This window comes from Staurois parvus, unplaced genomic scaffold (assembly GCF_062004578.1).
Source record: "Staurois parvus isolate SC_StPar_1 unplaced genomic scaffold, SC_StPar_1.0 ptg000017l, whole genome shotgun sequence".
Classification (NCBI taxonomy): Eukaryota; Metazoa; Chordata; class Amphibia; order Anura; family Ranidae; genus Staurois; species Staurois parvus.
In genome coordinates, this window is record NW_028317813.1 from 2837962 (window position 1) to 2862220 (window position 24259).

At 41.2% G+C, this 24259-nt stretch overlaps 1 protein-coding gene across 2 annotated transcripts in view; it reads left to right on the top strand.

Annotated features, from left to right (window-relative positions):
* The window catches only part of LRRC63 (leucine rich repeat containing 63), an 82118-nt gene extending 64616 nt beyond the window's left edge, over positions 1–17502 (top strand). For both annotated transcript variants that reach the window (XM_089681562.1, XM_089681571.1), the window contains exons 8-11: positions 3261–3397; positions 6586–6669; positions 11660–11899; positions 17253–17502. In XM_089681562.1, the coding sequence (XP_089537688.1) occupies positions 3261–3397; positions 6586–6669; positions 11660–11899; positions 17253–17436 (645 nt within the window). In that variant the 3' untranslated portion in view covers positions 17437–17502. The remainder of the gene's footprint in view (positions 1–3260; positions 3398–6585; positions 6670–11659; positions 11900–17252) is intronic.
* Positions 17503–24259: the final 6757 nt, after the last annotated feature.

Consider the following 24259-nt stretch of genomic DNA (forward strand, 5'->3'; position numbering starts at 1 on the left):
CTGGGTAATGTGTTAGGAACGTAAGGATGTCCCATCATTTGATGGAAATTAAAATTATCAACCTACAGAGGGCTGAATACAAAGACACCCCGAAAGTCAAAGTGAAAAAAGTATGCAGCAGGCTAGTCCATTTTGCTGAAATTTCATTTTAGTAACTCAAAATCGTACTCAGTAGCTTGTTGTATGCATGCCTGATAACGTTGATGACGGATGGTGTCCTGGGGTATTTCCCACCAGATCTGGACCAGGATATCACTGAGCTCCTGGACAGTGTGAGGTGTAACCTGGCGGCATCAGATGGACCAAAACATGATATCCCAGAGGAGTTCTATTGGATTTAGGTCAGGCAAGCAAGGGGGCCAGTCAATGACATCAATTCCTTCATCCTCCAGGAACTGCCTGCATACTCTTGCCACATGAGGCCAGTCATTGTCGTGCACCAGGAGGAACCCAGGACCCACTGCACCAGTGTAGGGTCTGACAATAGGTCCAAGGATTTCATATTGATACCTAATGGCAGTCAGGGTGCCATTGTCTAGCCTGTAGAGGTCTGTGCATCCCTCCATGGATGTGCCTCCCCAGACCATCACTAACCCACCACCAAAACGGTCATGGTGAGCAATGTTACAGGCAGCATAATGCTCTTCACTGCTTCTCCAGACCTTTTCACATCTGTAACGTGCTCAGGGTGCTCTCATCTGTGGCCAGTGGCAGACCTGCCAATTCTGGTGTTCAATGGCAAATGCCAATTGAGCTCTATGGTGCCAGGCAGTGAGCACAGGGCACTAGAGGATGTTGAGCCCTCAGGCCACCCTCATGAAGTCTGGTTCTGAATGTTTGGTCAGAGACATTCACACCAGTGGCCTGCTGGAGATAATTTTGTAGGGCTCTGGCAGTGCTCATCCTGTTCCTCCTTGCACAAAGGAGCAGATACCGGTCCTGCTGATGGGTTAAGGACCTTCTATGGCCCTGTCCAGCTCTCCTAGAGTAACTGCCTGTCTCCTGGAATATCCTCCATGCTCTTGAGACTGTGCTGGGAGACGCAACAAACCTTCTGGCAATGGCACGTATTGATCTGCCATCCTGGAGGAGTTGGACTGCCTGTGCAACTTCTGTAGGGTCCAGGTATCAACTCATGCTACCAGTAGTGACACTGATCCTAGCCAAATCCAAAACTAGTGAAAAACAGAAAAGATGAATAGGGAAAAAAATGTCAGTGGCCTCCACATGTAAAACCATTCCTGTTTTGGGGGTCGTCTCATTGTTGCCCACATAGTGCACCTGTTGCTAATTTCATTAACACCAAAGCAGCTGAAACTGATTGACAACCCCCTCTGCTACTTAACTGACAAGACCAATATCCCCGGAGTTTAATTGACTTGATGCTATACTCTGATTAAAAGGTGTTCCTTTAATATTTGTGAGCCCTGTGTGTATATATATATATATATATATGTATGCTCAAATGTTTGCATACCCTGGCAGAAATTGTGACATTTTGGCATTGATATTATAAATATGACTGATCATGCCAAAAAATGCTCTTTTATTGAAGGATGATGATCATATGAAGCCATTTATTATCAAATAGTTGTTTGGCTCCTTTTTAAATCATAATGATAACAGAAGTCACCCAAATGGCCATCATCAGAAGTTTACATACCCTGGAATGTTTGGCCTTGGTACAGACACACAAGGTGACACACACGTGTTAAAATGCCAATTAGAGGTTAATGTCCCACATCTGTGGCTTTTTAAATTGCAATTAGTGTCAGTGTATAAATAGTCAGTGAGTTTGTTAGCTGTTACGTGGAAGCACTGAGTTGGCTAGATACTGAGCCATGGGGATCAGAAAAGAACTGTAAAAAGTCCTGCGTAACAAGGTAATGGAACTTTATAAAATGGAAAAAGTCATAAAAAGATGTCCAAAGCCTTGAATATGCCAATCAGTACTGTTAAATCACCTATTAAGAAGTGGAAAGTTTGGGGATCTCTTGATACCAAGCCAAGGTCAGGGAGACCAAGAAAGATTGCAGCCATAACTGACAGAAGAATTGTCCGGGATACAAAGGGAAACTCATAGGTAACCACAAGAAAAATACTGGCTGCTCTGGAAAAAGACAGTGTGGTTGTTTTAAAGGAGCGCAATATGATGGCACTTGAACAAAAATGAGTTGCCGAGTTGGTCGAGGTGCCAGAAAGAAGCCATTACTGCATCAATGACACAAAAAGGCCTGGTTAGGCATGTCAAGGTGTTGTCAGACATATTGTAACTGGACTTTTTTGTGACATTGGTGCAGTAAAAGCTTATTTCTGGTACCTCAGCCAAACAGCTCATTTTTGTTCAAGTATCACCGTATTGTACTCCTTAAAAACAACCACACCATCTTTTTCCAGAGCAGCCTGTATATCTTTTGAGGTTTCCTGTGGGTTTTTTTCTTTGAATCCCGGACAATTCTCTTGTCAGTTATGGCTGCAATCTTTCTTGGTCTACTTGACCTTGGCTTGGTATCAAGAGATCCCTGAACTTTCCACTTCTTAATAGGTGATTTAACAGTACTGATTGGCATATTCAAGGCTTTGGACATCTTCTTATGTCCTTTTCCATCTTTATAAAGTTCCATTACCTTGTTACGCAGGACTTTTGACAGTTCTTTTCTGATCCCCATGGCTCAGTATCTAGCCTAGTCAGTGCTTCCACATGAGAGCTAACAAACTCATTGACTATTTATACGCTGACACTAATTACAATTTAAAAAGCCACAGATGTGGGACATTAACCTCTAATTGGCATTTTAACCCGTGTGTGTCACCTTGTGTGTCTGTACCAAGGCCAAACATTCCTGGGTATGTAAACTTTTGATCCGGGTCATTTGGGTGATTCTGTTATTATGATTTAAAAAGGAACCAAACAACTGTTTGATAATAAATGGCTTCATATGATCATCATTCTTCAATAAAAGAGCAATTTTTTGGCATGATCAGTCATATTTTCAATATCAATGCCAAAATTTCACAATTTCTGCCAGGGTATGCAAACTTTTGAGCACAACTGTGTGTGTATGTATGTATGTATGTACTGTATGTATGTATGTATATATATATATATATATAATATATCATAAATCCTTCACCATATACGTCGTACAAGGAATATTGAAAAATGCATTTTAATTCTCGGGTGAGTGAAAAATATTTTTTTCACCCCTGGCTGAAAAAAACTGATGTGCAGTAAACATTGCAATTCACTTATGTTTCAGGTGTACGGACTAGAACATTTGGAATTTCTTAAATTCAGAAACAACCCCATCAGGGACATTCCATCTGGTATCCACAACCTGAAAAAACTGACAACGTTGATAGTGTCATTTTGCTCCTTATCTTCTCTGCCAGATGGGTATGATGCACTTATCCCTTTCAAAGCATGTTGCATGCATGGGTTAATAGTATGCCTAAACATACAGAGATTGATGATAACATTCATATGAAACAGTAGAGGTGGCAGCGTGTTACTGGTTTTGTTTGTAAAAGCTGTGCTGACAGGTATTGGGTGGGTATTGTTAACACATAACACAATTTTACCAATACAAGACAGAAAATATAGTGGTTTGGCCATGTAGCACTGGTCACCCACACTTCTGTTTTTCTTGGTACTTTCTAGATTCTTCAGATGGTATGCTAGCCTTGCTGCTTGTTACAACCACAAGCTGACTGGTCATCTAAAATCTTGAAGAAAGGACAGTTTGATGCTCATGGAAACTGCATTTAGCAGTTCTACTGCAGTCACACAGCACATTATTGTACCTTTACATGGAATAAAGTCACATTAGGCCAGGTACCTTTGTTTCTCAATGTGTTTGTGCTGTTTATGATAACAGTATGCATGAGTGAATCTTAATATACTGTATTAATAGGACTATGAGGGACAATTCACTAAAGGTTATTGCATTCGTTATGTCGGCCAGGTGACCACATATTGCATACGATACTGAAAATGTCAATTCACTATTGCTAGTATGCGGTATTCACCACAAATAGCAAAAAACGCTTGGTAAATACCACATAGAAAAGACCTTAAAATCAATTCACAGAAGGAAATAAATAATTAAATGCATGCACCAATTAAGTAGTGGTCGAGGCATGTAGTATGTATTGGTTGTTAAGGAGCGGGTGGCCGCCGTCGTCCTTAACAACCAGTACCTGTCATGGTTGTTAAGGATCAGACGGCGCCGCATCCTTAACCGATGAGAAACCAGCTGTCAGCGGGGTCCCCCCAAAAATCCATACCAAACCCTGATCCGAGTATGCAGCTAGGCTGGTCAGGAAAGGAGTGGGGGGGGGGGGGACGAGTGAGCTCCTCCCTCCTAAACCATACCAGGCTGCATGCCCTCAACATGGGGGGGTGCCCCCCCAAAGCAACTTGTCCCCATACTGATGGAGACAAGGCTCTCTTCCCCACAACCCTGGCCGCTGGGTGTGGAGGTTTGCAGGCAGGGGGCTTTTTGGAATCTGAAAGTCCCCTTTAACAAGGGGGGCCCCCACCATGTGAATGAGTAGGGGTACATGGTCGATGAGTCACGGGGTGGGGTCACCTGGCGATGTCATCAGGTGGCCCCTCCTGTTAGTTATTTAAGAACTGTAAGGAGACGGAGCTGTCAGATAGGAGCTTTCGTTGAGAGTGGAGCCTTTTTTTTTTTTCTTGGGTTGGCAGTGGCGACTGGCATTGTGATTGCCGATGGATTTTTTACTACTATTACTATTTTTTATTACTACCAGGCATGTGGCCTGGTATGGTTCGGGGGGCGCTTGCTCATCCCCCTCTTTCCTGACCTGCCGGGCTGCATGCTCGGATAAAGATTTGGCATTGATTTTGTGGGGGACCCCATGCCAATTTTTTTATTTTGGCGTGGGGGTTCCCCTAAAAATCCAGACCAAACCCTAAGGGCTTGGTATGGATTGGGTTGGACCCCACTTCATTTTTTTTTTCTTAATTTTTAGTCGCCAGCAATTCTTTTTTTTACATTCAGCTTTTAGTGGGTTCCCGCTGACAGCTGATGACTTGTTACATTACCGCATGTTTTCACTACTAAAATACCGCATGACTAACTCATGCGGTATTTAAGTAGCGTTCTTTTAGTGAATGCCAACATATCTTTTGAAAAACGATGTGAGATATTTTACCACATACAGTACTTGGATGCCGTAAGATACCACCTTGTGAATTGTCCCCATGGTCTCTAAAACAAAACCAAGCCAAAACAGCCAAAGCTTCAGCACTTCCTCAGTGTGCTAAAGCCTACCCCCCGCCCCCCTTTCTATCTCCTGCACATTACTATTGGCCATTAAGGCAGCCCATCATAGTGATAGGCCAGTAGGAATGTGAGAGCGAGTAACTCTGGCGCACAAAAGTAAAGTAGTGTAAGGGTGAAAAGGGTAAAAAATATATAAAGTAAAAGATGATATTGGCATACAAGTGCTTTAAAACAGGGTATGTAAATGCATTGGTGTACAATAAGTCTCTCAGGCAATCTGCCTGGAATGTTTTTAGCACAAAAAGACGGCAGCCATCCTCGGAGCAAGCCAGCTCTGTATCTAGTGACAGAAGAAAAGAGACAGGAGGTGCCTGTCTGAGTGTAGTAATAACACTGCATTTTATAGCAAAGGATTAAAAACACCCACAAAGGAAGTAATAAAATAAGCTCATCTGTGTATACGAGAGATGACCGTTCCTCAAAACGTCCAATCCCTCTACAACACCACCACTCTGCAGGATTGACCACTACAGTGTCTCTTACCATCTCCATCAGCCCAGCTGCTATTGCACTAGCCACCGGTGGCGCCTGCAGGACGTATTGAGGAACGGTCATCTCTCATATACACAGATGAGCTTATTTTATTACTTCCTTTGTGGGTGTTTTTAATCCTTTGCTATAAAATACAGTGTTATTACTACACTCAGACGTGTATTGCCTGTCAGAATATCCTAGAATGTTTCTTTGTTGATGATTTCGTAATGAAACAACACAGGTAGTTTTATAGACAAGATGAAACATAAATGTTGCTTATTCCATTCTTAAAGCTTGTACACAAAGGTCTCCAAACAGACATCTGCTGCTATTTCTCGATGCCTGCTTAGTGCTTACAGATACCCACACAATTAAAAAAAAAATATTTTTTAGAGGTTAGACTGTCATCCCAATACATAACTACAGTGGCTGCCAGTGCACCCACACTTTGCAGTAAACCACAATGCGCGTGTTGTGTGCTTTGCTGCAATGCATTTGCGAAGGGTTGGGAGCCCATTCCAAATGAATAGGCTGCCTTAATATACATGCAGTAAAGCAGTGAAGCAAGGAGCTTTGAAACTTTTTCCTAGTTTCCTTATAGAGTTTCAGAGAACAATTTACTGCTGGGGTTTAATTTACTATAATGTGTAATTAGAGCATCATGTGTAAAATACACTATTTGTTGCATTTTACTTTACCATTAGGCCCTGATTCCCCTCATCATAGTTCTCATTTTAGAAAAATCATGCTCTCTGCATATTGCTTGACAGCTTTTTTATTTATTTACTTATTTTTTTAGGCTGTTTCTTCTGCCATATCTGCAGGTGCTGGATGTGTCCTATAATAACATCACTTTAATTCCAAATGATATCTCCAATCTCAGGTAATAGTTTTGATTTGTTCATGTATGTTTAGTAGAATGAATCACTTGTGGTTACATGAAATACAAAGCTTGTGACAGCTTACAATCTAAAAGGGAGGGTCAAGTGTTACAAAAGGTTCTAACTTTAAGTGTTGTTGTGACAGCGTAAGGAAAGTGCTGCTGATAATTGGCAACTGTATTTACACCGTGATCTGCTGTGTCATTGGACACAGCTGATCACATGGTAAAAGGTCGCTGTGATTGGCCTTTACCTCATCATGTGATCATCTGTGACACAGCAATCATGGAAATCGCCGGGTGCCTGCCCCTGGGGGAGTGCGGGAGGGTGCGTTCTGCGAGGGCGCCATATAACGCCCTCCCAGAACTGGGTAACCACGCTGTAACTGTCATTTGGCTATAGCGCAGTTACAAGTGGTTAGTGGGTGAAGACGGGATAGCTCTCCCTGAAGCAATGAGTTTTCAGGGATCGCCTTAAGGCAGACAGAGACATAGAGAGATTGGGGTAGGGAGTTCCAGAGGATGGGAAAGACTCTGGCGAAATCCTGAAGTTAAGCATAGGAGGGGGTGACAGGAGAGCTACAGAGCAGGAGGTCTTGGGAGAAGCGAAGAAGATAGTTTGGGTTGGATTTTTGGATGAGATTGGCGATGTAGCTTATGGCAGAGTTGTGGATTTTGTTGTGTGTAGTTGTCAGTTCTTTGGATTTTATAAAATTACATTTGATTATTATTATTATTATACAGGATTTCTTTAGCGCAAACAGTTTGCGTAGCGCTTTACAAAATGAACGTAGACATAACAGTTACAATACAATTTGGTACAAGAGGAAACAGACATACTTGTTAGAGCTTATAAGGGAACTAGAGAGCAGAAGGTCTTGGGAGGATCGAAGACAGCGGTTTGGTAGATATTTTGAGACCAAGTTAGTGATGTAGTTGGGGCAGAGTTGTGGATGGCTTTGTAAGTTGTTGTTAGTATTTTGAATTTTATTCGTTGGGCGAGTGGAAGCCAGTGGAGGGATTGTTAGAGAGGGGTAGCAGACACTGAACGGTTGATGGTGGATGCTAAGGTGGACGAAGCCTGGCAGCAGTATTCATGATGGACTGGAGGGGGGATAGCCTATGTAGAGGTAAGGCAATGAGGAAGGAGTTGCAGTAGTCGAGGTGAGAGATAACCAGGGAGTGAATTGGGAGCTTTGTGTTGTCATTGGTTAAAATTTGATATTTATTTATTTAGTGATAAAAGCCAGTCAAAAGTGATACTTTCTTTACCACATTTATGGGTTATGGTTTTGTCTCTTTATGATGATTTTAATTAGCGATAAATTTAGAGGAAATTGTGCTGACCCGGGCCTTTAAATGCCGTGTTGCACATTGTGTCACAGGAAATAGCTGTGCGAAGAGCTGGAGAAGGAACAGAGTGTCACAGTGTCACTTTCTGTACTGTGCAATAATGAGGTAAAAGGCAAGCAGGAAACAGGCTTACCCCAGTTCTACATTGCTAAGGAGACTGCATGTCAGGGTATAAATACAAATAAAACTGAAGGAGGATAAAAGTTTCAATTCTGGATACCTGTAAAAATATTAACTGTTGGCTCATTATAAAAGTAACATGCAAAAATAAGTAAAATAACTTCCCCTTCCTGATTCTGGTAAAATGTATTCTTGTGCAAAAGTCTAGACAGGGTTTTGGCACATTTTATTGGTCAGCCATTGCAATAAGAACATGCTGAGGGTTTTAGCACAACAGCTTGCACTGTAAGTAGATCTGATTAATTATGCTCAATCTGTAGACTGTAAGTGACAGATAAATAACAGACAGTCTTTTAGGATGGACCTGTCATATCAAATGTTATCATTAAAGTATATGTAAACCCTCACCTTGTAAAACAGTTTAAAATAGAAATGAAAGGCAAAACATTTGTGTATACATATAAAAAACATTATAAATACCTTTTTTCCCCTTTTTTATATGTGATCACATACTCTCTGTTCTCAGCTTCATAAGGAGCTAAGAGTGCTGGGGAGGAGAAAAACTTTCCATTGAATGGCTGTGCAGTGGGCATGTCAGGAGAAGTCTGATCATTGGACGTGAGCAGGCTGAGTTCCTAGCACAGCTAGAGAACTGACCATGCTGAGCTCCCCTGCTTAGTGTGGTCAGTTTTAGTAGGAAAGCAGAGGGCTGGCAGAAACACCAGGTATTTCACACAAAGGAAGCAATATTAAGAAAACAGGATAATTTTTCATACAAGTACATGGTACAGCAGGCACATATCAGGAATATGAAATGTTAGGTTTACTTATTCTTTTAACATTATGGATTAAAAACAGACACAAGGTACCTGAAAGTTACCTTTATTGTTAATCTTATACCCCATCCTGGGCACCGGCTGATTGAAGGTGTCAACTTGAGTTCCATCTTAGAGCTCTGCCATACTACTGGGACTCCAGAACCTATGAGACTATCTCAGCAGTCGGTAATAATGCTCCTATTGGCTTGCAGGATGGTGGTGTGATATGGCCTTAGTCCAGAATGTGTCTGGAATTTACTGGATGCATAGATAAGGATTTAGCTAAGTGTAGAGAGTTCTTGCAGTACAACAGTAGTCTTGGAACATAGAACATACTGCATAGCCCACCTTGTTCAGCTTGGACTTCATCAATAACACACCCCAAAAATATTTTACACATATAGTTAGTCTAGTTATAATGCCAACAATGAACTTGTGTTGGAAAACAGGGGCAATTTACCAAGCATCCTGCCTTCTGGCCACTGAAACTCTTCCCATACTTCCAGAGAAGGCTCCGCTTCACTTGTCAGTAACTAAATATCACCTAATTTCAGAAGAGGAATTTATCAGTCCCAATTTCGTATCCATTTTAATGTGAAAATAACTTGAATCATCATTAAAATGTGCGTGACGTTTGTGCATTTGGTGCATACTAATTAGCAATTGTAAACTTATGGAATCATTAAACAATCCAAATGTATCTAAAGCCAACAATTTTGGTGGTGAGGGGTTAGTAACTCTGTCAGGTTGTCATCTGTGTCCCCATCAAGGAGATACACTTTCTATTTATCTGCTCACAACCATAACATGTATTGAAAGTGAGGAAGAAAACAAAATTATGAGTTGTCCCCAGAACAGGAATAGTGGGGAAATCTTTCAGACAGGACATCTGATGTTTCATTGCAAGGTAAGGAAGTTAAAGTGTTAACTACTTATACTTTGTGATTTCAACAGGTCCTCATTTTGAAGCAATATCCTGCTTTTTTTCTTTAGACCATTGTTAAATGTGAATGTTTTCCAGTGCTAAAAATATTTTGAAAAATAAAACTCTTAGGGCTCGATTACTTGAGTGGCACTGTCTACCATCCTTTGCAAAGTGATCCATGGTGGATCACTTTTCAGAGGGTGGTAGAGTAGCAGCTGCCTCCTTAATTATCTTTTTTTTTTTCAGCTGAACTGAGATTTTTCTATTAACTAGCTGCCGACCGCAGATAGCCGAATGACGGCTGCACTGCGGCCGGCCAGTTCTGGGTGGACGTCATATGACGTCCTCCCAGAACGCGCTCTCTGGGGCGCGCAACCGGCGATCTCCGTGTTCGCTGTGTCCTACGGACACAGCTGATCACGTGATGTGGTAAAAGGCCAATCACAGCGGCCTTTTACCATGTGATCAGCGGTGTCCAATGACACGCTGATCAGAGGAAAATGCAAGTGCCGGTTCTCGGCTGCACTTTCCTCACGCTGTCAGATCGTGAGGAAAGTACTGCCGAGAACCGGCAGTTGTCAGAGCGGGGATTGGCACCGATCATCAGGGCACTGATGATCGTGCCCAGCAGTGCCACCCGCAAGCTCCGCCCACCTGTGCCCAGCAGTGCGCCCACTAGCTCCGCCCACCTGTGCCCAGCAGATCACCCACCTGTGCCCAGCAGTGCACCCACCTGTGCCACTCTGCAGTGTCACACACCTGTGCCCAGAAGTGCCACCCACCTGTGCCCAGCAGTGCCACCCACCTGTGCCCACCCACCTGTGCCCACCCACCAGTGCCACCCACCAGTGCTGCCAGTCAGTGCCCAGGGGTTGTGCCAGTCAGTGTCGCCAGTCAGTGCCCAGCAGTGATGCCAGTCAGTGCCGTCTATCAGTACCCATCATCAGTGTCACCTATCAGTGCCGCCTATCAGTGCTGCATATTAGTGCCGCCTATCCGTGACACCTCATTAGTGCTGTCTATCAGTGCCGCCTATCCGTGCCACCTCATTAGTACTGCCTATCAGTGCCCTTTAGTGTTGCCTATCAGTGCCCATCAGTGCCGCCTATCAGTGCCCATCAGTGCCGCCTCATCAACGCACATCAATGAAGGAGAAAAATTACCTGTTTGAAAAATTTTATAATAGAAACAAAGAAACTTCTTTTTTTTTTTTCAAATTTTTTGCAATTTTTGTATTTATAGCGCAAAAAGTAAAGCGCCCAGTGGCGATTAAATACCACCAAAAGAAAGCTCTATTTGTGAGAAAAAAATGATCAAAATTTCATGGGTACAATGTTGCATGACCGCGCAATTGTCAATCAAAGTGCGGCAGCGCTGAAAGCTGAAAATTGGCCTGGTAAATAAGGGGGTATAAGTGCCCGGTAGGCAAGTGGTTAAAATATCTTGCCACAACACAGACCCATTCACTTAAGTGGGTTGCGCTTGGCAGCGGTACTCTATTTTAAACTTGACCTGTTGTATAGATTTTGCCTTGGCACAACCGTGCCAGTGTGTACTAACATGGCTCCTGGCCATGTTCACTTGTGGCTTGGTGATAGGGAAGTGGAAGCACTATGGGTCATCTGCCCATTTTTTCCACCCCCAGCAGCCTATTCCCTCAAACCTTTAATGCCAAGGATTCCATCATGCAGCTGGTGTTCATTGTTCCATCAAAATGTACTGAAAATGTGTTTATGCTTCTTCACTATCATGTTGTAAGTAATCTGTATTTGTCTAGAGCTTTAGAGTTCCTGAATGTGGAAGGAAACAGCTTGCCAGCATTACCTTGTGGGGCACTAAAACTAAAGCTTAAACAGCTACGTGTAAGAAACAATCGAATGCACCCCCTGTTCTGGAGAGAGAACACCCGCATTCAACCACAACGTCTACTTGACATTGCTGCCATAGCTTTTGCCAAAAACAGCATGTTTCGCTACTTTGCAGACATTCCCAGTGAAGTCAAAGAAATACTGCTCAAGTAAGTGACAAACAGGCTATACATTGACTATGTTAAATCAAAATGAATGCTGGTTACAGTTTTTATCAACAGGCCTTTTAGAATTGTACTGCATAGATAATAATTATTTCTTTATCATACATCACAGGACACAGAGTATCTTCTTATCCATAACAATAGGGTTATGCTTCCACCTTCAGGTGATTGGACTCTGGCAAAAAAAGACAGGAAATTCCCTCCTTGGCATAGCCTCTCTGTATTAGGCATAGATTCAGTTTTTTTTTTCTGCTTCCTGGGCTTCAGGCTTCAGTAGCTTCAGTTTGTAATGCCGCTAGCTAGTCTTCAGTTCATATTCAGGGGTGTGGACATTTGATTAAAAATTACTTGTCCAAGGCACTAAATCGGGGTCCCAATCTACTTTTCCCTCCTGACAATGTATTTGATCTGATAAACAAAAAATTATTTTTACCAAAACTGTATTAACCACTTGCCCTCCGCACTATAGCAGAAGTACTGCTACAGGGCGGCAGGGCTGCTCAAAATCACGTATATATACGTGACTTGCATTTCCGGGTAGAGGGTGCCCGCTATTGGTGACTAGAGATGTCAATCACTGGGTCCTGGCTGGCGATTCACGGCCAGCACTCGGCGATCGTCGAGGGAAAGCTGACAGGGCAGAGACCTGTATGTAAAGAACACAGAGTTCTCTCCTGTCAGCATGGACACGCTGCTTTGTATCTCTCTGCAGCAGAGAGAAACAAAATAGCATGCCTTCCTAGTAAAACACAACACAGTGCACACAGTAAAACACACATAGCACACAGTTAACCCTTTGATCGCTCCAGATGTTAACCCCTTCCTGCTCAGTGCCATTAGTACAGTGTCAGAATGCCCACCGCAGTCCCGCTTTAAGTCACTGATCACCACCATTACTAGTATAATAAAAATAAAAATTCCAGTAGATATACTGCCATTTGTAGATGCTATAACTTTCACATAAACCAATTAATTTACACGTACTGGGATTTTTTTTTTAGCAAAGACATGTAGTAGAATACATTTTGGCCTAAATTTATGAAGAAATTAGATTTTTAAAATGTTTTTATTGGATATTTTTTATAGCAAAAAGTCAAAAAAAGTTAAAAAGCGCAAAAAAATTCAAAACTTAGAGGTTATCAAATACTACCGAAACAAAAGGACATATATTTCATTTATGAACAGCGTTGCATGACCGCCAATTGTCAGTTAAAGTAAAAAATGGCCTGGTCAGGAAGGGCAAGTGGTTAAAATAAGGTTTTAACATTGCTCTGTTTATCTCCTACTCACCTCCCTGTCTGTCTCCAGCACTGCTCCTGGGGACTAGCAGGGAGTAAAGCAGCGTAATGAGCACCGATTGGGTGCTCACCAAGAAAGGGGAGTGTCGAGCTCTCTTAACGCTCAGCAGAAGTGCATCTACTGAGCAAGTAAATGACTTGCTGGCCCCAGTGAGAAAAAAAAGAACACTTTACTTCTTCGGGTTACCCTCGCACACGGAAGCACTTGGGTGCACAGTACAAGAGCACATTAAGCAGCCAAATCAAGCTCCGGTGTCCGCTCCGTGAAACTCCATTCACACTTGGGACTTTTGGGATCTCAGCAGAATCACTGCGATTCTGCCCATGATCTCAAAATGAACTACAATTGTAAAACGCAGGTTCAGGTGCCATTATTTTCAATTGCAATTAAAACACGGTACAGTTTTGCCTTGATTGTCGCATGGCAAATCGCATCACATCAAGCTTGTCGCCCAACAGAAGCTCTTGCCCCTTCTTGGGCGTCAAGCTTCACATGCTGTGGGTTTGTCTCGATTGCCATGCAATAAATTGCATGACAGTTGCAGCAAAACTGCAATGTGTTTTAGCTGGCATTAGAAATAATGGCACCTGGACCTGAGTTTTTCAAATGTAGTCCGTTTTGAGATAGCGGGAAGAATCGCAGCGATTCTACTGCAGTCCCAAAATGCCCAGGTATAAATGGAGCCTTAGTCCCAATTCACACTGATGCGATTCAGATGCGATCCAAAAGGCATAGATTCGCATGGCATGTGAAAATGCATTGTTTTCCATCAAGGACATTCACATTTATGTGATGCGATTTTGATCCGGCTAAAAAAAGGGTACTGTGTAATTTTGGAGCAATGCGTTCCAAACTCACACAGCATAGAGTGTAGTAGCATTCTGAGATAATTGTTCACATAGGGTGCGATTTCATAGCCAAGGTTGCGTAAAAGTGATGGAAGACAGATTTGAATGCCACCTGAACCGCTGAACAATTGCCTTTGACAATTGTACTGCAAACTGACATGAAAATCACACCGCATAAAGTAAACCCTGCTGCTTACCCGCAGCAGGGCGAAAGGTTAAATTAACCCACCTGCCCGGCGCCTGGATCTACATGTCCTGGGCGTCAGGGGATATAATTTGCACATCCCTGCATACTTTTATGAAGTTTTACCAAGTGGATGTTGGAGCCACTGAGAACGCTACCTTTTGGTCGGCATGTTTTGCAGACTGCTGTGTAAGGTGCTAACCTGTTCTGGTTTAGTTGATTTTGGCCAATTGGATTGTTGGAACGTTGTCCTCCCCTCCTATTAAGTGATATGAAGATGCTCTGCGTCCCTTGATGTATTTCAAGAAAAGGATAAACATTAAACCAAAAATCCCAATTTTGCCTTGGTGGATTTCTAAACACTAAGCTACAGTCATGCAGTGCCACAGTGTAGTTGCATTGCACCCACCTTTAAATGCTAATTAACCATTAGCCGCCCGGCCAATGGCCGTTTGGCGGCTTCAGATGTGTCTCTTCACTCCGGGTGCACGCCATTTGGCGTGCTCGCACATGCGCAGTTTGCGCTAATGCAGAGCGGCGCAGCAGTGCGATCTGTCACAAGCCGTGCACCTCGGACACGGCTGATGACAGATCTGAGTACCGGCTCCCGTTGCTGGTACCATGTGACCTGCTGTGACCAATCACAGCAGGTCACATGACAGCTGTATACAATGGATGGCTTCATTCATGATGCCATCCATTGTATACTAGTGCCTAGCTGTGAATGGTCACAGCTAATCACATGCACATGTCATGTGATTAGCTATGACCAAATCATAGCTAAGCACAAAAAAAAAAAAAAAAGCTGAATGAATCGATTTCATTCAGGTAAATGCTTGCTTATAGCAAAGTAATTCTTTCCTATAAGCAAATTGTGTAAAAAAAAAAAAAAATACTGATCACTTCCCCAAAGTAGTACAATGTTACTATGGTAACATTGTACTACTTTGGTCATAGTAACATATGAAAAAAAATCTTAAAAAAAATAAAAAAAATGTAATAAAAAAATAAAAAAAATGTAATAAAAAAATAAAAAAAATAAATATATATTTTTTTTTCATACTGTCACCAGTCAGTGTCCTTGTTAACCGCCATGCCAGTTATATGATGACGCTGTACTGCACTGGTGACAGTATGTAAAAAAAAAATAGTGAAAATAATTTTTTTCATTTTTTCATTTTCCGAAAAATTATGACAAAAAAATACAACTTCAGAAAACTTGCCATGCCTCTTATGAAGTACGTCGGACTGTCTACTCTGCAAAAAGGGGTCATTTGTGGAATATCTGTACTGTTCTGACATTCTTGGACCTCAAGAAATTAGATTGGCTGTCAATACTTCAGGATTGATCAATTTTCAGATCTATACCATAGTTTGTGAACTCTATAACTTTCCTACAAACTAAAAAATACATCCTAATTTGGGTTATTTTCACCAAAGACATGTAGCAGAATACATCTCGGCCTAAATTTATGAAGAACAATTATTTATTTGTAAACTTTTATAACAGAAACAAAGAAAAATGTGTTTTTTTTTCAAAATGTTTGGTCTTTTTTTGTTAATTTAGCAAAAAATAAAAACCCCAGCGGTGATTAAATACCACCAAAAGAAAGCTCTAGTTGTGTGAAGAAAATGATAAAATTTTAGTTTGGGTACACTGTTGTATGACCGCGCAATTGTCATTCAAAGTGTGAGAGCGCTGAAACCTGAAAAATGGCCTGGGCAGGAAGGGGGTAAAATTGCACGGTATTGAAACGGTTAAATTTGGGTACAATAAACAGTGTAAATAAATTATTGGGCAGTTCTCTTTTATATTGCTTATGTGAAGTTTCTTTCACAGCAGTTTCCCACACCCACTGCTCTGGCAAGTTTATTTAAAGCCAAATTTATACAAAGAGGATGAACCAATAGCTATCAGTCTGAATTAATTGGAAATTGTTCTGACTAGAGTAATCTGATTGATTGCTATGGATTTCACTGCATTACACTTTCTCATTTTTCTGTTGCTCAGCTTGAAAGGGAATAAATAGACTTTATTTTTGTTTTGGGTAGAGCATGAGGGGTAAAACAGTTATTTTTCTATTTATAGGCAAAGCATTTTTGTTTTGTTTTGGATAGAGTAGGGAATGGTTAAAAGTTCTATCATGGATTTTTTTCTGTCTGTGACCTGCTGGGGAAATTTCCCTTTACTTCCTGCCCTTGAGAAGTGAAAAGAAATCTCCCCAAAGTGTCACTATTGGATGATTTCCTTTACCTTTGCTCTCATGACATCTCTTAAATTTAGAATTTGTTCTCACAGTAGTCACTAGGAAAAATAGAGAGGGACTTGTCTCCCCATTGAGGTCTAATCTTTCCACATTCCAAACCTAAAAAAAAAAAAGTAATTTGAGGTGATGTTATTATCTTGTTGCCATCAAGACAGAAATAGAGAGCAATTCTCTCCAACAAAAGATCAATTAAAAAAAAAAAACCTCAAATTCAGTCATTTGGGGAATGTACTCCAGACAGCAGAACCTCTTAAGTCATTTCTGTATTGGTGTTCAGGAGTGATCCCCACTCTATCCAAAAACTTTTGATGAAGTTCTACTTTAATGGGACCCTGTCAAGAAAAACAAATTCCTAAAAAAAAGATCTACTGTAAAAAAGGTCTACTGGCTAAAGAAGAGCATCCTGTAGTGATGTGGAGGTCGACCAGAGAAACTACTGAACACAGGTTGGGGTACAAAGTTGATCAGCATTTTCAGAAGTGTTGTTTTGTTAGACTTCAGAGAAAGATTCCTCTTCAAGCGAGTGACATTTAGGGGCTTGAATAGCTGGAGACATAGTTACTCGCTTTTTTTCTTTCCGGACACGGTCACTGCAGTAATGACCTATGAAAGGGGGGCATTTCTGCACAAACCATTGCACAAGGAAAAACCAATTGTTGTCTTTCCTGCTGACTAAGCCAATATACAGATACTCTGAAGTACTACCTAGCTGTGTTATCCCTATTTTCTTGTTCACATAGGGTTAAAGTATGTGATTGCTGCAGGGGAGCCCTGTCAGGAGAAGGCCTGCGCTTTATCCGACCTTGTGAAAAAATCTTTGGGATCCGCCAGCTTCCATTTTTGTTTCGCGCCTGCTCACCATCCTGTTACAGAAGCTTCATGACCCAGACAGAATCTCTTACCAAGCATCTGTATGAACGCTAATATTTTTGATATTTGGAATTTTATGTACTGATCTATGGAGAAAAACAAAAGTCCTGGTATATCAAACACTGGTCTGTTTCTTCATTATTATACTAATAGTAAATCATAGCTAAGTGCAGATGATGTATGTAAACTGGAGGGCCTGTTCCTGTAATAAAAATATAGGGCTTGTTAAAGAGTAGTGACACTTAAAAGGATTTTCCAGAGGTCTGCCTCACGTGCAGCATGGAATTAGGGGAACTGAGAAGAAGCAGCAGCTACACAAAGGAAAATCAAATTAGATTTCTACCTATGTGCTTCTCTATCAAAGCCAGTGGACCTCTGACTGTGCATGTTATTAATAATCGCCTACAGATCCTAAACTGTATCTTTTATGTGGCTTTGTTAAACATTCAAGCCATTACTATGCTAAAGGAGACAATAGTGTCAATGATATTCACTGCACCTGCACTCTTCTGCTGCTCCTTCCACCATCACAACTGGCAAAAAATACCTTGATGTTGGATAGAGTCAGAGCCTAGATAGTGTGGCGACATCAGCCCTCCTCTCAGTGCTCTGGCTGCTGGTTGAGGTAGAGAAAGGATTGACAGGGTAATGTTTAAGAGGAAAGCATCAGTGGGTCAAGGCCTTTTCACAAACACTAACTTTTGCTCTGAACTGTCTAGTCGGAGTAAAGTCACAGCTTCTTATTTCCATTTGTGTTTCAGGTCAGTTACATAGAACGTAATGAAGCCACTCAATCAACATGGCAGGCTATAAGCTAGTATTGTTGGAGGCTGATCAGAAATGTCAGCCCCGTATCTTCTCTAGTTGGGTTTACTGTAATATGAGGCAGGCCTATGCTTTAGAGGGCAGGCAGATGTGCAGACACAATGTGATCACCCTCAGAGAACACCACCCTCTTTATTTTTGTCTTTGATACCAGTCTCTATCAGCACAAGATGTTATTTTTATTTTTAATTTAATTCGACCTTTTGTGTGCTTAGCCTTCACAGAATAGAGCTTGTTTGTGTTTGTTTTTCATAAGTAAATAATGAAGCCTTTTTATTCACAAAAAGTTTGTTGTTGCCTGTATATTGTCTCAATATTTCCTTAGCTGAGGAATATGAGGAAACAGCATACAAAGGAAGTTTCAAAACTGAACCACAAAACAACTTGAATGAAAGCAAGATAATGACCTTAACAGGTAATGTGGAACGCCAGACAAAACTGAGTTTAGGGTGATGAACGGGGTGAGTTGACTCCCCGAAACGCACTTCCTGGACTCACAATATACTTCTGGCATTTTCATCCTTCTCATATTCTTCATATTATAGACTGAAGCAGAAAGGACTTCAGTCGATCAGGACAGTGGCTAAGTGGTTAGCACTTTTGCCTAGCAGCACTACGGTTGTCAATTCCCATCCTTACCACGGCACTACCCGCATGGAGTTTGCATGTTCTCCCTGTGCCTGCGTGGGTTTCCTCCCACACTCCCAAGTTATGCTGATAGGTTGATTGGCTTCTGTCTGACTTGGCCCTATGTATACGTATGGGCCTTAGACTGTAAGCTCCTTGAGGGCAGGGACTGATGTGAATGTTTAATAAAAATATGTGAAGTGCTGTGTAAATTGATGGCACTATATAAGTACCTATAATAAATAAATTGGTAGCAGATTTTTATACATTTATCTTTATATTATAAAGTTTCATGAGAAAAAAAGATGAAAATATTAGAAATTTTCCCAAATTTAATTTTAATGTATTTAGCCCAGTCCTAGATACCTACACTGAAATGTAATCAACAAAATAATCTTTCTAAAAAGGTAAGTGTGTTTTTTACATAACATAGTGAAGTAGTAAAGTCAAAGTTAGACCTATAATTTAGGAGAGCTTTTTTTCTGCTTTTAACATAAATCAATGAAGCACACAGGAAAAAATTGTGTTTGAAATAATTATTAGATATGACAAAGTGAAGTTTGCATGCCTGAAATTTGCAGGACAGTGCCATTTCCACAGGATTCACTATAAAACGTACACATATACATATAAGTGCAGCACTTAAATTATAATTATAAATTAAACTATCAAATCCATAAACATAAATAACATAAAGTTCATGATAAAAAAGAATAAGTGCACGATGTTAAATGAATGTAAAACACCATGTGTCCTACACCAATCACACTCAGAGGTTTACCAGAAGAAATGTGACTCTCATGAGATGTCAGACTGTGCTTGTTATAACCATAGATATGCACTTCACAGGACTCCTCAGCTGGTAACACAGGTTAACACTCAATTTCCACAGGTATTACAGCATTAAGCATGTAGAGGCAAAAAAATGCTCCTAATAGTGTAAATCTGGATGAATATATTTATTAAAAGTGGTTATAAACACTTACATTGACATAAGGTATAGTGAGCCATGTCATACTACAGTTCCCAGAGTGTTGCGCGCCTGCGTGGTGACATCACAGCTTCTTGTTCCACCCAACACATTTTGTAATAAATTACATCATCTGGAATAGGTTTGGAGCCCTAAAAGAATTGTGTTTGCATAAATCATTAATGTAACTTGCAGATTAAGTCAGGTATGTGTAGTATTAAAATGACAGCGCTATTTTCACAGGTTTGCCATCACAATTCTGAATTTCAATGTACACACTTGCATGAGTGATACTCATTCATTTACACTCCTCTTTTAAATGTGGCCCTGCTCCCCTATTTTTTGGAAATACCCATAGCGTAAAAAAAAGATAATACACTCTCAGATCCTGCCCTGCACATAGAATTTTCTGTTCTTGGGAACTCTATGGTCACAGCATACATTTTCATTTTGAAACACCAGCATTGTAATCACAATACAAACAATAGGTATATTTAGCGATCCAATATAAACCTACTTGAAAAATCTTCTTTCATATTGTGAGTGCTGAGATTGTGCAAGCCTGTCAACTGGTCATCTCTTTCCACAACTTCCTGGATTCCCTGCATTCTTTGCAGCTCCCTGCAGTTTATTTTCTTTCTTTCTAAGTATTTTATTATATTTTTGAACAGGTGTACAAAAAATAAGGTACTAAAACAAAAACATTAACACGGTCAGTATATGTTACAGGAAGAGTGTAAGCATACGTATGCTTTCTCTAGTGTTAGAGTAGTAATCAAAAGAACATTGCAATATATGTGAGTCTCTGCAGAGGCAAGAGGAGTATCATGACCCAACCTCTCAGAATACTATTAGAGACATCCTGGAAGAGGGGAGATACTGCATAGTATAATATTAAACAAAACATAACTTAAATAGAGTGAGATGAAAAAATTAGAACATGATAACTGTGTTATATGTTATCGCCCAATAAACTGTTGAACTATGATGTGGTTCTAGTATCTGCTTGTTTAATGGCCCATGTAAGTGATCTTGGTTTCTGTGGTCAGTATGTAACAGAAGGGGGTGTGGGATAAAGACGAGGAAGGGGGGAAAGAAGAAGGAAGTGCGGGAGAATGGTGATCTGATGAACTAAAGGATAAGAAGGGGGGAGATAGAACAAAAAGGGGGGGGGGCTTTTAGAGTATAGTGTAGGTGTGTTAGTGTTTTGGGTGTGTAGAAAAGGAGGGCATCCTCCATCTCTCGTGGATTACTCCTTGTCCGACTCATTAAGGTGAACGACTATTTCTTCAGCTACGTATGGGAACATTAAAGAAGTGGATATTTGTTTGAATCCAGAAAGTGTAACCAGCATGGCTATGTGTGGGAAAATGTGATTGGTGTATCGTGCAATATTAATTAGCTCTTCCATTTCAGGAGTTTGTTTGATGCATTGGAACCACTTCGCAATGGTCGGAGGGTTTACAGTGGCCCATTTTGAGGGGTATGCAGCTTCTAGCCGCATTGACTAGATGCATTGCCAGGGATCTGTGATACACAGATTTAGGAAGTGATGAATGGTGCAAGAGATATCGTGCTGGAGTAAAATCCAAGGTGTAGGTAGTTATTTTGGCAATTAAGTTATGTAGCTCTTTCCAAAATTTTTGTAGTTTAGAACATGTCACCTTATATGCATTAGAGAGCCAGGTAGGAGTCCATGGTGGGAGAATGTGTGACGACATACAGGGGTTCTGTACCAGCTGGAAAACAGTTTATAATTTGTTTCTTGTATGGATACGTTCACAGACCCCTTATGTAGATAATTAAAAATTCTTTCCCAGTTGTCATCAGTGAAATCTAAAGAGAGTTGTTGCCCCCAATGTTGGCTCGTTCTACTGGCTCTCGGCATATTTTTAGAGAAGAGAAGGGTGTATATCATGGAGATTACATGTCTTTGAGGTGTAGCTCTGGAGCAGATTGCTTCGTATGGGGTGTGGGTTCCGTACCAGGCACTTAATGTGTTTGGATAATGAAAAAAGTGTCTTATTTGGACATACGTCTAAAAAGGGAAGGATTGGTTGAGTATTCAATTCGATAGAGTCTCAAAAGATAGAAAGGTGCCTTTAGGGAAGAAGTGTTCCACACAAATTCGTTTATGTTGCCAGATATCGATTAGGAATTGAGAAGACATTCCAGGGCTGAAGGCAGGGTTGTGTTGTAAAGGGGTAAGGGGCCCAGGAGAGGAAGATAAATAAATACTTTTTCAGGCTATTTCAAAATGGTGTAATTTGGGGCCAATGAGTGGACGTTCTTTAAATTCCTGAGGAATGTGTTGTGAAGATATTCATGGGATAAGATGTTAAGGGACGCTTCACCAGGTGTTCTCTAAGTTGACCCAGGCTTTTGTTGTGGCATGTAGATTCCAGTCTACTATCTATGTTAGGTTGCAAGCCAGGTAATACTTATGAATATCAGGTACTCCTATGCCACCTTTTAGTTTGGGCAACATAAGGAAATTGTAATTCAATCTGGGATGTGTTTATCCCCAGATAAAAAGGGTGGCGAAGAAGGCCTGTGGTATTTTCATTGGGATTGCTTGCATTGTATATAATATGCATGGGAGAATATTCATTTTTATTATTGATGCTCACCCAAACCAAGTAAAGGATCCTTTGTTCCAGGACTGTAGGTCATGTTGGATGTCATGTAGGATAGGAGTGTAGTTCAGTGAGTAGAGCTCTGATAGGTGGGTAGGAATTTTTATCCCTATATAGGTAATGGATTCTGATTGCCAGATAAATGGATAACGTGACTTACATTCCTCTACTTCTGAATTTGGTAGTGACATACTGAGAGCAAACAATTTGCTAAAGTTGATTTGCAGGTTAGAGAGGGTTTTGTAGCTAATGAAGACTTTCAAGATGCTAGGAATCGTTGATTGAGGTTCTGATAAAAATAGCAAAATATTGTCAGCGAAAGCAGCAACCTTGTGTATGTGTCCTGACAAATGTATGCCTTTTATGTTGGCAGTAGCTCTAATTTGTCTCAGTAGTGGTTCTAACGTAAGGAAAAAAAGGACTAAGGATAGTGGGAAACGCTGTCTTGTGCCATTCGATATGGAGAAGGCATCCGATGTGTAACCATTGACTTTTACTCTTGCAGTCGGCTTCGAATAGAGTGTAAGGGTATAGTTTAGCATGTTATTGCGAATGCCTACGGTTTCCAAAGCTGCTTGTAGGTAGTCCCAGGCCACCTTGTCGAATTTATTCTATGCATCTAGTGATAGGAAAATCCCATGTTGTCTAGAGGATGACATCCAGTGGTGGCCTCTCTCCCAGGTATAAAGCCAACTTATTATACAGGATTTATATAGCGCCAACAGTTTGCTCAGCGCTTTACAATATAACGGGAGACAATACAGCAACAATATAGTTCAATACAAGAGGGTTAGGAGGGCCCTGCTCCTTGGAGCTTACAATCTAAGAGGGAGGGGCTAGTGGTACAAAAGGTAGTATCTGTGGGGGATGGACTGATAGGAGTAGTAGAAGATTCCACTATTAGCTGCGGGCAGGATAGGCTTTCCTGAAGAGATAGGTTTTCAGAGATTGCCTAAAAGTGAGCAGAGTAGGCATTGTTATGAGAAGGTAGAAATGGTTGTAGTCTGTTGGCCAGTATTTTTGTATAGATCTTAAGGTCTACATTCAGGAGTGAGATAGGCCTTTAGTTGGTGACTAGTATGGGGTCCTTACCTTCTTTAGGAATTACAGAGACGTGTTTCTAGAGTTTATGGTTGGAATCCTTATAAATTGAATGCTGTCAGACAGCATTTCAGCAAAGGTCTTATAGTAGTCTGCGTGGCCATCCGGTCCTGGGATTTTCCCAGGTTTTAATTGTTCAATAGCCAATGAAACTTCCTCCCTAGGTTTTCGGCAGTTTAATTTTTTGGAGTCAGTGGTAGACAAAGGTTTTAAACTGTATCGGGCAATGAAATCTGCTATGAGTCACTGCTTGTGGGCAGGGTCAGGCGAGGGAGGGTTATCTTTGTGTAGGTTGTAAAGATCAGTATAATATTGTACAAACTGTTTTGCAATGTCTTCCGTAGAGGCTAGTAAATGGCCCCTTGGGGTCCTACTGTGGTTGCTGCCCATTTGGCTTGTAGGGCTCTCGCTAGGAGCTTGCCACTTTTGTTTCCCTGCACATAGAACATTTTTTTAGTGAAAAGTAGAACAGTAGCCAGGAAGGATGGTCGCCAGAGCTGGGGTCTGAAGCCAGGAAGGATGATCACCAGAGCCGGGGTCAGATGCCAGAAAGGATGGTCGCCAGATCTGGGGTCAGAAGCCAGGATGGATGGTCACCAGAGGCGGGGTCAGAAGCCAGGAAGGAGTCTTGCCAAAGCCAAGTCGGTATCCAGGAGAGCAATGAGAAACTAAACAAGAGCTTGCTGCTGTGCAACAGACAGGAAACAAATGCAATGGA